We start from the raw sequence: 15501 nt of genomic DNA, 5'->3' as shown, positions 1-15501 counted from the left end.
TGTCCTGCCAAGCCAAGACTTGCCCCCAGGCCTCCGGACTCCCTGCTTTACTGGAAAGACCTTTCATAGGACATTCGTGGAGGGGAGAATGCAAGTGAGCATCTACCATCTGCAAATACTGAGCAACTACAGGTATCTCTACAAAGGAAGGCCCTGAGGTGAGTTGTGGATGACTCCAGCTAGGTAGAAGATTTGGGCAAAAGTAGACCTTGGTGATACATGGTGCCTTTACTGGTAAAGAAGAGTTTCCCAGAATGCACTGGAGATATAACTATTGTGTCAACCAGACCCAACCAGTGCTTATCACCTTCTCTTCCTTGACCTCTCAGCAAGAACCCCTGAGTTATTCCTTACTTCCACCTCATCCTTTCTAAGGGAGCAGCTCTCTGAAATTTTCAGATTTATGCCTAGCTAGAGGAGACAGGTCCCTTCCCAGCTGTTAGCTGTAAGCATAGGGTACGTCTGTGTGGAATCTCCTCCTATTTGTGTGTCTGTCCCTTTAGAGTCTACAAAAGGCCTTCACGTGATTTCTGTTATTGGATATCCCCAACAATCCCACATGGAAGTGATATTATTTCAAATTTACCAATGAGAAAACTAAGTTTCAAAGAGGTTAAGTGACTTTCTCAAAGCCACACAGCTAGGAAGTTGAGCTCAGACCCAACTCCAAATCCCTTGCTCAGCAAACTTCCTGGCATCGAACTGTCTGAAGTTGTATTCCAGGCCTCCTTCTTGACCTGAGGGACTGTTGCGTGATCCCATTCAAGGCTGGGTTCCTCGACTGGATTCGCTCTTGCTTTACTCAGTGGCTTCACTCCAGACCTTAACCCTTCTGAGCATCGGCTTTTCTGTCCCACCTGTGGAAGGGACTAGTGAGGGCAGCTGCATCCTCAACTCCCTGAGATCTTGTGTGGACACGAGAGGCCGAGTGCTATCAGCTCCTTGGAGGAAAATTCTCGCATACATTCAAGGCCGAGCTTACACAGGTGACATCAAACCCCAGCTGCTCGTCAGTGCTGCAGCCTAGCTGTCAAAGATGCAGACGTCACCGCAAAGCTGCAGTGCCTCTGCTGCCTCAAAGACCCCCTCTTTTCCTTCCTCCCCAAAGAAACCTCCTGTGGTGTCTCATACATGCTTTCCTGCAGATGTCACTCTGGAGGCCAACATGTACTTTCCAAGTTCCCCTGACAAAGAGCCGGGGGCTTCGGGTTTTTCCTGTCCCCCCAAGCCCTCACTTCCCAAGCCGCCAAGCCGAATGCTGCCAAAGGCTGGTGAATGACCATCTGGTTAATCAATAAGGAGGTCTGAAACCAGTCGGATATTTGCCCAAAACTGAATTAAAATGTGTCATACACTGCCCTGAACTTGTGCCTCCACCCCCTCCAGGCTGTGCGGAATACTTACTACACCCCTGGCCGACAGGAAGCTGAGCATCTGCAGGGGCTGGCTGGGCGCGGGGCTGGACCGGGCCTCAGGGCTGGCCTTGCAGAAGCTCTTGGAGCAGCGGCGAGAATGCCTTCGGCGGGACTTCCGCCCTTCCTCGGGGGACTGGCCACGGTGCCTGGGTGCAGGAGAGAGAAAGCTGAGGGTCTTTTGATGGAGAGCATGGCAGAGAGGTGACTGAAGGACCAATAGGATCTGAGGACAACAGAGCGTGTTTGGGTGTGTCTGTATGAATTACGTGTGCATCCACCCACCCACCCACCCATCCATTCATTGATTCTCTCATTTGTTCATTTGACAAATGTTTATTCATGTACCTGGCACTGCTGTGGGGGCCGGGGATGCAGCTGTGAAGACAGGAAGGGTCCCTATCTTGAGGTAGTTGTGTGCCTGTGTGATTGTCTAGCTGCTTGCCTGTGTCTGTGACTGTGTGCATGTCTGGGTGTGTCCATCTGTGTTTTCATGTGTTTGTCTATAAATGTAGCTGCTTATATTTGTGTGTCTTTGTGTACGTGACTTTACCATCTGTGAAACAGAGGCATCTTATTGACTGTCACCCAAAACGTAAAAAGAAAATATCTGACAAAACCAACAAAGATGCCTCCGCAAGCCTGTCACATCTAGATCTGGCTGCCTGTCTGCAGTGGAAACCAAAGGAATCTCTGACTCCTCAGAAAGGGTGTGTCTGGACCCTGCATTACCTGTGAGCTCTGAGTCACAGTAGTGATGAAAATAACACCTTGTGGATTTGCACGGCACCTGTAAGCCCCTCTGCAGGTGCTTTCACAGGCCCCTCTACAACTTGAAGACATACACAGGGCAGATATTACTTTATTTTCAGATGAGAGAGCTGAAGCTCAGAGATGTTTAGGGACCTGCCTGAGGTCACACAGCTTGTAAGTGGTGGAACGAGGGTCCCCGTGGGAACCAATGCCTCTGGTTCTTGCGCTGGAGTGTCCCTCTCTGCTCTGGGGCCTCCAGGTCACTTTTCTACGGAGTGTGTGGCCCGAGGGCCAGCTCTCAGGTTGCTCCCACCTGTGCTGTAGTGCCTCTCAGCCCAACAGGCACTGGGGAGCTCGGGCGGCAACAGCAGCGGGAGATGTGACAGCAGCAGGAGGGCTGGGGCCAGGGCTGCGAGGTGAGCCCTCTCCCGAAGAGGTAAGCTTTGGAGAAGGTAGAGCGGAGCGCGCCGAGAGTCAACAAGCAGGCCCTGCACCGCCCTCCAGCCCAGGCCTCAGGCTGAGTCACACAGACCTGGGTCCTGGTGTCAGCTCTGCCAGTCACCGTGACCTTGCTCGGACCCCTTTGCCCACCAACACGCAGGTTTCTCGGCTGTAAATGTCTGTAATGCAGTTGAGCTCAGTGCATCAACACCCTCCAGATAAAGCCCACTGGGGGCGCCCTGTACTTGAACAAGCATCGTTACTGCTCCCTGCAGTGGCAGGGAATGCGCGTCACGGGGGAGTGGAGGACGTCTCTGTCCGAGGGTGTTAGAGAGAACCTATTATGAGCACATGGTCGGGGACTCTGGGAGCACGCAGAGAGCTGGCTTTGGCCTGGACCGGGTGCTGTCAGAAAGCGGAGGTAACTCTCTGATTGGGTGTCTGAGGTCAAGGCTACAACTGGTAAAGGAGCGGCAGTCACTCACGTTTGCCAGGATGGAGAGATGCTGGGTTACTTTTGGGTTCTGGACAAAGTTCCTGTTTTGTCTGGGCTCGGACCTGATTACAGAAGGGTCTTGTTGTTGTCTGGACCACTCAGGCTCACAGAGCAGCCTTGTGCGATGGTGATGCCCTTTGAAGCTGCTGCTGTCCAGTGGGAACACCAAGGCTCCAGTACTCGACGCCAGGGGCTGCTTTCTCCTTTCAAACGCTTTTACACCTGGCTCCACATTCACATCACCTGGGAGATTTAAAAATCTCGCTGCCCTGGACCTACCTCATCTGGATTCGATCAGAATGTGTGGAGCTGGGATCCAGGCACTGGTATTTTTAAAACTTCCAAAGTGACCACAGTGCAGCCAAAGTGGAGAAGCTCTGGTCTAGCTCACGGTGTGACTGGGGTGATTAAGAGAGAGAACGTATTTGCAGCTGCAGCACAGCGCCTGGCCCGGGGTAGAATTTAGGTACATATTTCTCCTCCTCTTTCCTCTAGACGTTCTGACTTCACTGGGATGCAGTGGGACCGGGACAGTGAGATTTTTAAACCTTCCCAAGTGATGTGCCCACGTAGCCAAGTGTGAGAAGCACTTAAGAAAGAATAAAGGAGCCTCTGACATCTGGAAGCTGGCCTGGTACCATCAGGGGGCCCTTGATGTTCCCACTGGTCTCAACAATGTCAAACGCCAGCCTCAGCGAAGCCCCACTCCCTCCCCTCACCCACAAGAACCTCTTCCTCTTCTCAGGCCAGGGCAGCCAATGTGTCAGCAAAAAGAGGTTCCAGGTTAGGAGAAACCAGACTCGGAAGGGCCTCAGAGCTAGGTACCTTGTGCTGTGTGGCCTTTCATAGGTCACTTAGCTTCTCTGTGCTTAGAACAACCCTTAGTGAGAGACAGTCAAGTGCAGAGCCAGATGCCCCAGTTCAGTCCTAAGCTCTGTCACTTAGTAGCTAAGTGCCTGGCAAGTTCCTTAACCTCTCTGTGCCTCAGTTTCCTCATCTCTAAAATGGGGATGACAATAGTGCCTCCTTCGTAGGGCTGGAGAGGGGATCACACAGGGGATCAGGAAGAGTGCTCAGCAGCTGGACACGGAAGCACGGTGTTATCGAGTCCTGTAGGTGGGGGCAGCGGTCCGTCTGTCTGCAGCCCCTTCTCTACCGGGAAGTGCAGACAGCCTGAGTGCAAGGCGGGGGCGCCCCTCTGCTGGGAAAGCGGCCTCCCCAACAGTGACAGTGGGAGGCAGAGCTGACAGTGACCGCGTCTCAGACGGGCTCTGGGCAGATGCCGGGGTGAGGAGGTGCCTCAGGGAGGGGGTTACCTGCTGTCACAGCTTGAGGAGCGGGACTCCGAACTCTGAGACCGCGAGGGGCAGTGGTGATGACGGTGGCGGTGAGACTTTCGGGGCCGGCTTCGCGATCTTGGGGCGGGTGGAGGGTGAGAAGAAACAAATCAGAGAGAGAGACGGAGAATTTCTGACCTTGTTACACACATCTTTCTCTTGCGCCCGAGTCACTGTCCCTCCCAAGGCCATGCATCTCCCCCGACCGGCCCCTTGCATCACCCCCGCCTCCCGCCTGTGTAACCAGCCATCCCTAACACAAGAGAGCAGAAAGGGGTCGTCTGGGGGAGACGGCCTGCCCCCCAGGGCTCTGCTGGGAGCAGAATCGTCACCTCTCCCTCGCCTGAAGCAGGAGTCTCGATTTCACACGGTTTCACGAACCAGTCAGATACCATAATGTGTGTATCAGGCACTCAGAAAATACCAACCAACTGAAGGGTATGGGCTAAAGAAAGTGTTTTGTCTCCAGAATAGTGCCGTGGTGCTGTATCTTCTAATTTTTCAAGTGAATATAGAAGTTGAGCTTTTTATGTAAATTATTCCTATTTTAAATGGAAGCTCTTTTTTTTTTTTTTAAAAAAAAGACACAGTTTGGGGCTAACAAAACACATTTGCAGAATCCATTAGGCCTTTGGGCTGCCAATCTGTAACCTCAGCCCTGGAAAGGTAAGTCTGGATTCTTAGCATGGAGTCAAAAGCCCACTCTCAGAGGGAGTTACATACATCATCGACAACAAAAATTACACTACCAATAACTGTTACCGCTGCCACTAAAACTGGTGCTATAACAGGTTACTTCAGCTTTCTCTAAATAATAATGATGACTCAGAAGTAGCAGTAGCAGTGGCAGTGGTCACTGAGGATATACAAGGACTGTCAAATAGTTTGGGCCAAGTCAGGAAGCCAGTGGGAGTTAGAGATGATTCTATTGTGAGGTACCTTGGTTATCCCAACAAAAGACTCAGGGATTCTGGTAATGTGATCATCAGACCATATCCCTTCCCTGTTTAAAGCCCTCCCATTGTCCTTATGTCAAGTCCAAGCTCTGACCTTGAACCCCAAGCACCTTCAGGAGCCAGCCTCTGCCTAGCTCTCCAGCCTCCTTGCCTGGCATCCAGAGCCCTGGTTTGAAAGGCTCAAGCAACCCCGAGGTGCTTGTATTCTGGCTCACACATTTCCCACATTTTACGATGCCCTGATGGTGGTGATGGGGATGGTGGTGATGGGGATGGTGGTGATGGGGATGGTGATGATGGGGATGGTGATGATGGTGATGGTGGTGATGGTGGTGATGGGGATGGTGGTGATGGTGATGATGGTGATGGGGATGGTGGTGATGGGGATTGTGGTGATGGGGATGGTGGTGATGGGGATGGTGGTGATGGTGACGGTGATGGTAGGTAACCCGTCTCTAACACATACTGCCTGCCAGGCACTGGGTTCTAAGCATTTTCCTTAAATGGACTCATCTACTCCTCAAAACAACCTACAAAGTGGATTCTCTTATTACTCCTATTTTACAGATGCAGAAACCAAGGCACAGAGAGATTAAACCACTTGCCTAACCTGCAGCCTAGAGTGGTTACCTCCATCCTTTGCCCCAGCCTAAGCTGCCCCTCCCTCAGGAAGCCTCCCCTCACCACCACGCCCTCTTTCCTGCACCCGGGCTCCCACCTCACCCAGGGCTTCCATCTGCCACTGCTGTGCTGTGACCTGTCCCACATCTGTCCCCGGTATCCTGCTGCGAGCTCCTCGAGGCCGGGAGGCACATCTGTCTAATCTCTGTCCTCGGGCCCCCGCACAGGGCCTGACACCTGTTAGGGCCTCTCTAAGGGATGCTGAATGAGAGGAAGTAAGTTACACCAGTGGTGCCCTGTTTACAAGCCGCCTTAACTAACCACGGACCTCGGCAAGAACCACCACCTGATCTCAGGGGTGCCTCGCGTTTCTTGCTTCTCCGTCTCCTGACTTTCGTTTTTTGGCTTTCACAACCTTCTTTTATGTCCCACTAGTGATTTCTGAGACTCGTCCATCTCTTGGCGCTGGGCAGGGTGGCCACCTTGCTGCCCTCAGGCAGGCGGTCCGTGCCTCTGTCGTGATCTTCCCACGCAGCCCCCAGCTCAGTGACTGTCTAGACCACAGCTCCACAGACAAGCCATGCTGAAGCCTCTGAGAACAGGCTCTGTCTGTGCTTAGCGTGATAAGAAAGCGTGACCAATGATTGCCTCTTGACGTGAACTGAACAAGCTTGATGATCGGGAAGTTCTTCCCTGAGCTAACTCACAGCTCTATTGCTTCCTTCTGGAGCGTTCCCCAGGCCCCCGTGGTGGTGTCTGAAATGCCTTCTTTCGCACTGGCCTTGGGTGAGGCGCTTCAGGCCGGCAAAGCTGAGCGCCAAGCCCTGCTTCCTCTTTTCCCTCCCCAGCAGCCCACTGACTCTCATCCCACTGCCTCTGATTCTCGCTTTAGAAGCTTCTTGGTGGGAGATAAAATGTTAGTTGATTGGAAAACACACTCACTAACATCTGCAAGGGTATAAAGTAGATGGGTTGTAACCAAATCTACTTTTAATTTGGCTGGGAACTGAACTCTTCAGGCAGCGCTGGCTGGTTTGAATTTCTACTACCAGCTATAAACCGTGAACCAGCTAGGACCCAAGGCCGGGGGAAGGAGCTCCCCTGATATCTCCATGCTCTAAGCCCAGAGGCTGGGGCTGGGACTCACATGCACACACACGTGTGTGCACGCATGTGATCACGTCCCCTTACCCACCTGTACACACACAGCGCACAGGTAAACCCCATCCCGCCCCTTCCCTATGAGTAATGCACACAGATTAAGTGGTGCACACGCCGAGGGCACCGAACTAGCACACAGTAGCAGACAGGGCACTACATGCATGCTATTCATGCTCACATAAGCACGGGCACACATACGCATTCGTGTGAACACAGATATATACCCCCCCCCACACACACACTATGCACCTGCGTTGCACACAAATGTTCGCACGATGGAAGAATGTACAGGTAGTATTTACACAGTGCGCGCTACACGTATACGCACCACGTACAAACGTTACACAACGCACACAGGCACACAGAATTCACACACATGCACACCGTTCACTTTCATGCAGACACAGACATGCATGCACACACACACATCACATACACAACCTTATGTACCCATGCACGACAAACCCACGACTGCAAGTCTACACAGTTCTGCTTCCCCTTCCTTCTCCCCTCTTGTTCGCCCACCCTCCTCTCCCGGTCCCCACTTCTTTGGCAATTCTAACCCTCTGGCTGTTCACAGGTCAGTCCCCCACCTCCCCAAGCTGGACAGTACGTTGCAGGTGGAATCTACTTACTGTTTTTTGTGCCTCTTCTCTTCCCTTCTTTTGTTTTTTGGGCTGGAGGAGCTGAATGGGAAATGGCCAGTTAACCAAAAGATGCAAAATTCTAGCGAAAGATAAAGTAGTCAAGATGCTTAACACACGGTGGTCACTAGATTCAGGCAGTTTGGGAATGGACGCCGATCGTTTCTAAGATCAGAGCAGTTGCTGCCAACGTTTTCACCCAGTGGGTTCAGCTAGACACACCAGCCCACACGTACAGACTGGGGATGGGGGACGGAGGATGCTAAGATCAGCTCTGGTAGCTTCACAATAACCGCAGTAGCAAAGGTCATCATATCTGCCATGCTTTGAGGCTTTCTTATCAGGTAAGCGCTGTGCTAATACCTCTTGGCAATAATCTCATTTCATTCTCCCTACGACCTATGGGCAGTGGCACATTTAATAAGCACTCATTTTCCAGAAATAGAAACTGAGCCTTAGACGGGCTAAGAAACTTGACCAGGATCACACAGGTGAGCTGGAAAGTGGCCCCAGACCATGGGTCCCCAGGGCCCGTCCTCTTGACTGCTGTCCAATCAATTTCTAAGAGAAAAGAATGGGATATCCAGGGAGCTGCTCTAAAGCCTCATGAAGTTCGGCAGATTCTGAAACGTTCCGCTCGCGAATATTCGAGCATCTGTTTTCTTTTAAAGTCACAGTACTGGGGTGTGGGCAGAGTGGACAATTACGACTCAGGGTCCCAGCATCATCAGAGGCCCCAGACGGCGAACACTATTTGGTAGTTCAAGCCAGACCGGCGTCAGAGGGGCACCAGGAATGTGTCACTGACCTAAGTCCTGGGAACGAGAAAATTCGATTTCACCCAACTGAAGTCGCACCTTGACACATGTCTGGGACTCAGCCTGGGAGGTGGAGAGCCCAGGACCTCACTGAACGATCCAAATTCACATCCTGGCTCTGCTACTGAGTCGCTGTGTGACATCAGGCAGGTTACCTGTCCTCTTGAAGACCCAGTTTCCTTGCCCTTAAAATGCGGCCATTGCTCAAGCTGTTGGGCTGAGCGGACGGACGACATTGGTTATCAGTGTCTACTTGTTCACCGAATGAATGAAAGGCCTTTGCACTCTGCCAGCTGCTGGAATTGTGCTATTGTTATTCTGGAAGCCACGCAAGGGTGCCCTGACCCTCTATCTGACAGATTTGGGTTTGAGTTTTGGCCCTGCCACCTTCTGACCGTGTGTCTGTGGACATGCCTGCCACACCTCCTGAGTCTTAGCTTCTTCATCTGTAAAATGGAAATAATAAGGATATCCACCACACAGCGTTGTGATGGGGATTAATGGAGATTAAATACACACACGCATGGAAAAGGCTTAGCACAGGATCTGATTTATAGCGAGTACCCCATAGGTGACAGCGTTATGTGTGCTCACCCTGTGCTTCTAGCACTCGGCCTCTGTCCCTTGGCTAGGATCTGGGAAGGCTTTGGTGGCTGGCGTGTCTGGGGCTGATGCTTCTCTACATGCCCCAACCCAAGATTTCAACCAGCGGTCAAACAAACAGACCCTGGCAAGGGTGGCGAGACCTGCTAGGGAGAGGAATCGGTAGGAGCTGCTCTGGCAGCTGCCACCTGGCCTGGGGGAAACCGAAAGTCTGGCTTGGAACTTTCAGGGAAACCAGATCATGGCCTTCATTTCAGAGGAAACTGAGGCCCAGGAAGATGAAGGGGGCGTGAACGCAGAGGTAGAGGCAGAGAGCTTGACCCTAGATGCTGCCTAAACCTGGTTAGGAAAGCAGAAAGCTAAGCAGGTAGCGAGAGGCAACAAGATGCTTACCTGTGCCTTCTCTTCTTGGAGAATGACCTGATTGAGGGCAAAAAAAAAAGAGGAAGAGACAGAGGGAGGAAGGAAAGGAGAGAGATGGGGAGGGAGTGAAAGAGAGGAAGGAAGAGGGAAGAAAGGAACAGAGGGAGGGAGGGAAGAAAATAAAAGTGAGTCTGAAGTTTCTTTTCCTGGGATGGATGTATCAGTGCATTTGTGATCAGGCTACAAGGGGACCGGGACACCTAGCAAATCCTCCTGTTTTAGATTTGAAGATCATATGGGAAACATTGGTTTGCATTTTGAATTTCCAGGTCAAAACCTATCGGTGTTTCAATCCTCACCCAAATTTGTCAGTAAGCCTGTCCTGGAAAAGGTTGCATGAGGGGCCAGAAGAGAGTCCCTCTGCCTCGTCCCTTCCCCCAAGTCTCACGTTGGTCTTTTCTCTCCCTAGTTGTGGATTCTTCTTCATCATCATCATCATTATTTTCATCTTCATGGGACAACCGACTTCCACATGTGGAACTCTTTACTGGTGGCCAGGCTCCGTGCTAAGCATGTCTCCATACAATCTCATTCAATCTCTTCCCCAAACCTGTGAAGTACTATTAACAACCATTTAACAAAGACAGTGAAGCTCAGAGAAGTTAGTTAAGTTGCCAAGGGCCACACAGCTTCACCTACGTAACCCCGATTCATTCTTCAGAGCCCCACACAGATGTCACCTTCTCCTTGTAGCATTTTCCAATCCACTCAGGCTGGTTTGGTGCCTCCTCTCTGTTCCCACAAACCCTGGGTGAGCTTCTGAGCTTAGCCTCACTACGGTACAGACTTCTGCGTAATATGACTACCATTTTCCCCACTAGAACGTGAGCAACTTGAGGGCAGGGACTGGGCTCTAGTCACTGTTCTGTTCTCAGGCCCGTGAATCCTAATTCGTGACACACAATGGGTATTCAATAAATACATGTGAAAAATGGTGTATATATATATATATTTTTTAACCCTGAAGGCTTAGTTAATTGAAAGGGAGAAAAAAAAGCTCAATGCGTCCTCTACCCCTACATCCCAGCTCCAAAAAGTCAACCATCACTAAGCAAACATTTCAGGAACTTGGAGAAAATGGACTAGAAGTAGAGTGATGCTCAGTAGATGAGGGTTTGGGAAGAACTGGCATCTGTATTTCCCCCTCCTAATTCCCCATGTTATGGTCCTTCTTCGCTCTAAACCTCCAACAACCCCTGTAGCCCCCAGAAAGAGAGCCTGTTTCTAACCCTCTGGCCTAGTCTCTTTCCCATGAGAAGAAGCCCTTGAGTAAGAAGCCACCTGGCTCCCAAGATTCATAGAGAAAAATGCTCCTGCTTCGCACCCAACCCCTAAACTGGGACAAACTGCTCAGCATAGTAAGGTGACGGCAGTCTGTGGTCACAGGCAGGCCCTGCCTCGACCAAGGACTCTGTGTTGGGGAGGTTTCGAACACCAAATTAGCAACATTTTACAATTGGTTTGCGCCCACACCTTGTCTTGAGCACAAACTCAGAGAGCATCAGTTGGCGTGTTTGGGCAGGTGGTAGACATAATAGGTGAGACGAAACTGAGTTGAGACCTTTCTGGCAACAAGGGCTGAAAGGCAACCACACCCCTGGGTTGGGAAAAGCCACGCGGGGGCTACTTTGAACGAGAGGGTGAGATGCGGCGGGGAGGGGAACCCACATGACCTCTTACCTTTTGTTCTGCTGTGATGGTTTAATTGCACAAATAATCCACCACCCGTGTAGGAAAATTGGAAGATACAGATAAGCAAAAATAAAATATAAACCACTCTTTCCCTGTCATCCACAGCCAACCACAGCAAATACCTTAACTTACCAAGACAGCTTCAAACTCTCGGAGCCCAGGGGGCCACACAAGCCTTGTAAATGTGTGTAGATGGAGGGGAGCAGGTTAGGTGGGGACAATGCGGCACCTCCGCTCTGTCTAAACGCATAGCAACTCATCAGCTCCAGCTGATGGCTGCCTGTGGGAAAACTGGTCCAATGAAGAGAGAGCTTCTGATTTTACAGAGGAGCAGGAAACCTTTGATTTTTGTATTGTGAAATCTTTCGATTATAAAATGTTGGCTCGGTCCATTAATCACAGATTTGAGACCTCTGGCATATAGCCTTCCTGTCTTTTATTTTTCCCCATAAGCATACGTGTGTGTGTGTGTACATGCACATGTGTATAGTGAGCTCCTTTGGGACTGTGTGTCCAGTTCCTAATGCCCCTTAACCACTGTCCACAAGGGTGTATGATCCAGAAGCCATGTTTCACAGGATCCCATTCTCTAGGACATAGTTGGACCAACCAGAAAGGTCTCTCCTTGGGAATTTGGAATAAGGAACAAGACCGAGAGATACTGGATCTTCCTGTGGCTGGGTCTGCAACATGAAGAGACAGGAACAGGGTGCAGGGTCCACATCCCCCTGTGTGCACTAGGGGGTTCGGCTTGGGTTGTGTCAGCTTTCCATTCATCGGTTCTAGTCCCTCACTGAGGCCTGGCTGGTCCCTGAGACATTCCTGTCTCCTTAGAACAAATCCCCCTCTGGCCTGAGTTAGCATTAGTGGGCCTCTGGTCCTTGCAACCAGAGTCCCAAGTTAGACGAGATACAAATACACGACAACACATAGATGAGTATTTTTTATAAATGAAATGATAGGCTTCCAAATGACCTTTCAGTGCCATCCACTGTCACCTCCACCCTCACCCCAGTGGGAACATCCCCGTTTATTTGCAGAGGAGGAAGGACAGTACCTGTGTCTCTTATGTTTCTTGGAACTTTTCTTCTTCTTTTTCTTGACAGGCGATGGGCTATATGATGGGGACCTGCCGGGGAGGGGAGACACACTTCAGAGGGAGGCTTTGAGGGCCACGGTTGGTTTCACAGAGACTCTTCTCCAGCCCCCAGACATGCCTCAGGTCTTTCAGTAACACACATCAAGGATGATAATTTGTAGAGTTAGTTTGCATTTGTTTCAAATGTTATCATGTGTTTTACTACTGGTATTATCTCAGTTAATCCTTCCACACACTTCTTAGGTAGGTATAATTGCTACCCTCCCTTTTCAGACAAAGAAAGCGGGGTTCAGAGAGGTAAAGTGACTTACCCAAAGACACACAGCTAAGAAGGTGGGTGAGCTGAGATTCAAATTGAAGACTCACTGATCCCAGGGGCTTTGCTCTCAATCACTATAGCACCCATAGCTGCCCTCCTGGTCAGGCCATAAGTATTTATTTTTGTCTGCTGCTCTCTTCCAAAACTGCACATACTTTAAAGGTCTCTCCTCTGCTCCACCCTGTGTCTCCCTGGTGAGACCAAACCCCTGCAGGAGATCTTGCCAGGATGCACTCAGCACGGTGGTGCCATGAAGGGGTAACCCGAGAAACAGAGACGCCCTAGGATCATGGTTATGACTCAAGGCTGATGTTCGGGTAACCCGAGTTCCAATTCTGACTCTACCATTAATTTATAAGTCACCTCAGGCATGTCACTGCTCACTCCAAGTCTCCTGTTCTCCCACTGATAAAATACCAACGTTGAAGTGTATCAGGAGCTGCAAACTCAATGCCAACACAGGCCTGCCTCTCAGATAGCTTAAATGGATGCAGCAGGTTGCGGGGGGCAGGGGGGAGCAGGGGAGACAGTAGGGAGTGGTGAGGCCTGTGGTGAACCAGAGAGCACCTGACCCAGGGGTATGGCTACTTCTCAGATCAGCTGAAGGTCCAAGGTAGGAATGTAGGCCTGGGCTTCTAGAGCTCCTTCCTTTTGAATAGAAGTTGCCAGAAAAACATATTTTCATATGACAGCTCCTGGTTTTAAAATATGGCCACCAATTAAAAAGACAAAAAACACTTTGCAGGTCAAATAAAACGTGTCTGCAGGGGTTATGAAGGGTTGAGAAACAATCGGACTTAGGGAATCATAGCGCTTGTCCCCAAAGAGTGCTCACTGAACATACTGAATGAATGAATGAATGAACGATGGGAGCCTGATCCCTCTGGTTTCCTTCTTTGATGTGTTCTCCTGTCCATACCTAAAATCAGGAAGCTCAGGCCACTTACCCCAATTCCACCCCTCGCCCTAGAATGGCTGGAACTCACGGTCTTCATTCACAGTCCCCTCTGGGTCCTCTTTGGGCCTAGCCCCTTAGAACTAGGTGAAAGGGGTGTGGAGGGAACAGGGCCCCAGAAAACCTCGAGTTAGGGCCTGAGTCATTCAGACTCTGCTCTCTGCTGCCCCCTGCAGGCTTCTTCAAATACTGCCTCCAAGGTTTGCTGGGATTTTTAACTTGCCCCTCTAAGGAACATCTCTTTGACCACCCCTTGGGGTGTGGAACACTGAACCTGCTTTTAGTCTACGGATTGACAGCCTAGAAGAAACTCTGACAATATTTTTAAATACAAAAAAATTAAAAGGTACTGTACATAGAAAAACCTCACAGGGTACAAAAGAGTCAATAGCTGGCCCAAAATATAAAGTCCATTATCCTTGGCATTTGCGTGTGGTGGAAGCAACTGAGGAGCCTGGAATCAAGTGTCTGTAGGTTCTGTCACCTCCTCTCTGAGACTTATTTTCTCATCTCTAAAATGGGGATAACAGCTATAAGAGAAATGAGTCACGGTGACTAGAGTTGACAATACTGTACTGCTAAGAGACTAGATCTTAAAAGATCTCGTCACAAGAAAAACCATTGTAACTACATGAGGTGATGGATAGGTTAACCACAGTTACTGTGGTAATCATTTAGCAATATAAACATATGTCAAATCATGATGCTGTAACCTTGGACTAATACGATGTTATAGGTCAATTATATCTCAATAAAACTGGGAAAATTTTTTTCAATAAAAATAAAATGGGGGGCTTCCCCGGTGGCGCAGTGGTTGAGAGTCTGCCTGCCGATGCAGGGGACACGGGTTTGTGCCCCGGTCCGGGAAGATCCCACATGCCACGGAGCGGCTGGGCCCATGAGCCATGGCCGCTGAGCCTGCGCGTCCGGAGCCTGTGCTCCGCGACGGGAGAGGCCATAGCACTGAGAGGCCCGCGTACCGCAAAAAATAAATAAATAAAATGGGGATAATAATGCCTGCCTGCTAGATCGTGGTCAAGCGTAAAAGAGATCATGGAGATCACAGTGCTTGGTACAGCCGCTCACATACGTGAGGTCTCCAAAAATAAATAAATAAGTAAATATTCATGGTCATAACTATGCTTCAGACTAGTCATTTACTATGTGCCAGACACTGAGACAGCTGCTTCCACATCCACTTTCTCACCTAATTCTCATAAAACCCCAAGAGGCAGGTATTTCTACCATTTTATAGAAGTGGAAACAGGCTCAGAAAGGTGAAGTGACTTGCCTAAGGTCACACAGCTAGTTAAGAGGCATAGAGGGGATCTGAATCCCAGGGGAGTCACTGTCTGACTCCAAAGCCCTTATTACCCCTCTTTTGTCCATTCTCCCATCTTCAGTGTTCCATGTCCCTTGGGGCCCTCACCTCCTTCTCTTCTTCCGGGTAGCTTTCTTCTTTTTCTTCTTCCCCCTGGAGGAAGGGGGTGGCGTCAAGTCTTTGCCTTGGGAGGCACTGAGGGGAAAACAGAACTGGGTATTAGTGGACACAGGGTTCCCCAAACCCCCAATCAGGGCTGTTGCAGCTGGGAAAGCATCCAGTTCCTTGGAGGGTGAAGGACCCATAGTGAATACTTAATTACCACCTCATGGCTGATTTGGTTACACTTCAGATTAAATGCCTCAAATAAGGAGTTAATGCTGACCTAATGAGACAGATGCTGTACGTTACCCAAACATCAATTGATTAGTTAAACCAGAGTTACAGAGG

The 15501-nt window shown here is 50.2% G+C and overlaps 1 protein-coding gene across 1 annotated transcript in view; it reads right to left on the bottom strand.

Annotated features, from left to right (window-relative positions):
• The window catches only part of SRRM4 (serine/arginine repetitive matrix 4), a 161460-nt gene that overhangs the window by 23121 nt on the left and 122838 nt on the right, over positions 1-15501 (bottom strand). Inside the window, exons 3-8 of the mRNA XM_032603401.1 lie at positions 15160-15246; positions 12415-12486; positions 9636-9662; positions 7813-7863; positions 4419-4517; positions 1405-1561 (exon numbers count right to left, since the gene is read on the bottom strand). Coding sequence (XP_032459292.1) covers positions 1405-1561; positions 4419-4517; positions 7813-7863; positions 9636-9662; positions 12415-12486; positions 15160-15246 — 493 coding nt within the window. The remainder of the gene's footprint in view (positions 1-1404; positions 1562-4418; positions 4518-7812; positions 7864-9635; positions 9663-12414; positions 12487-15159; positions 15247-15501) is intronic.

The sequence above is a fragment of the Phocoena sinus genome, chromosome 14 (assembly GCF_008692025.1).
Source record: "Phocoena sinus isolate mPhoSin1 chromosome 14, mPhoSin1.pri, whole genome shotgun sequence".
Classification (NCBI taxonomy): domain Eukaryota; kingdom Metazoa; phylum Chordata; class Mammalia; order Artiodactyla; family Phocoenidae; genus Phocoena; species Phocoena sinus.
This window is presented reverse-complemented; position numbering and strand designations above follow the sequence as displayed.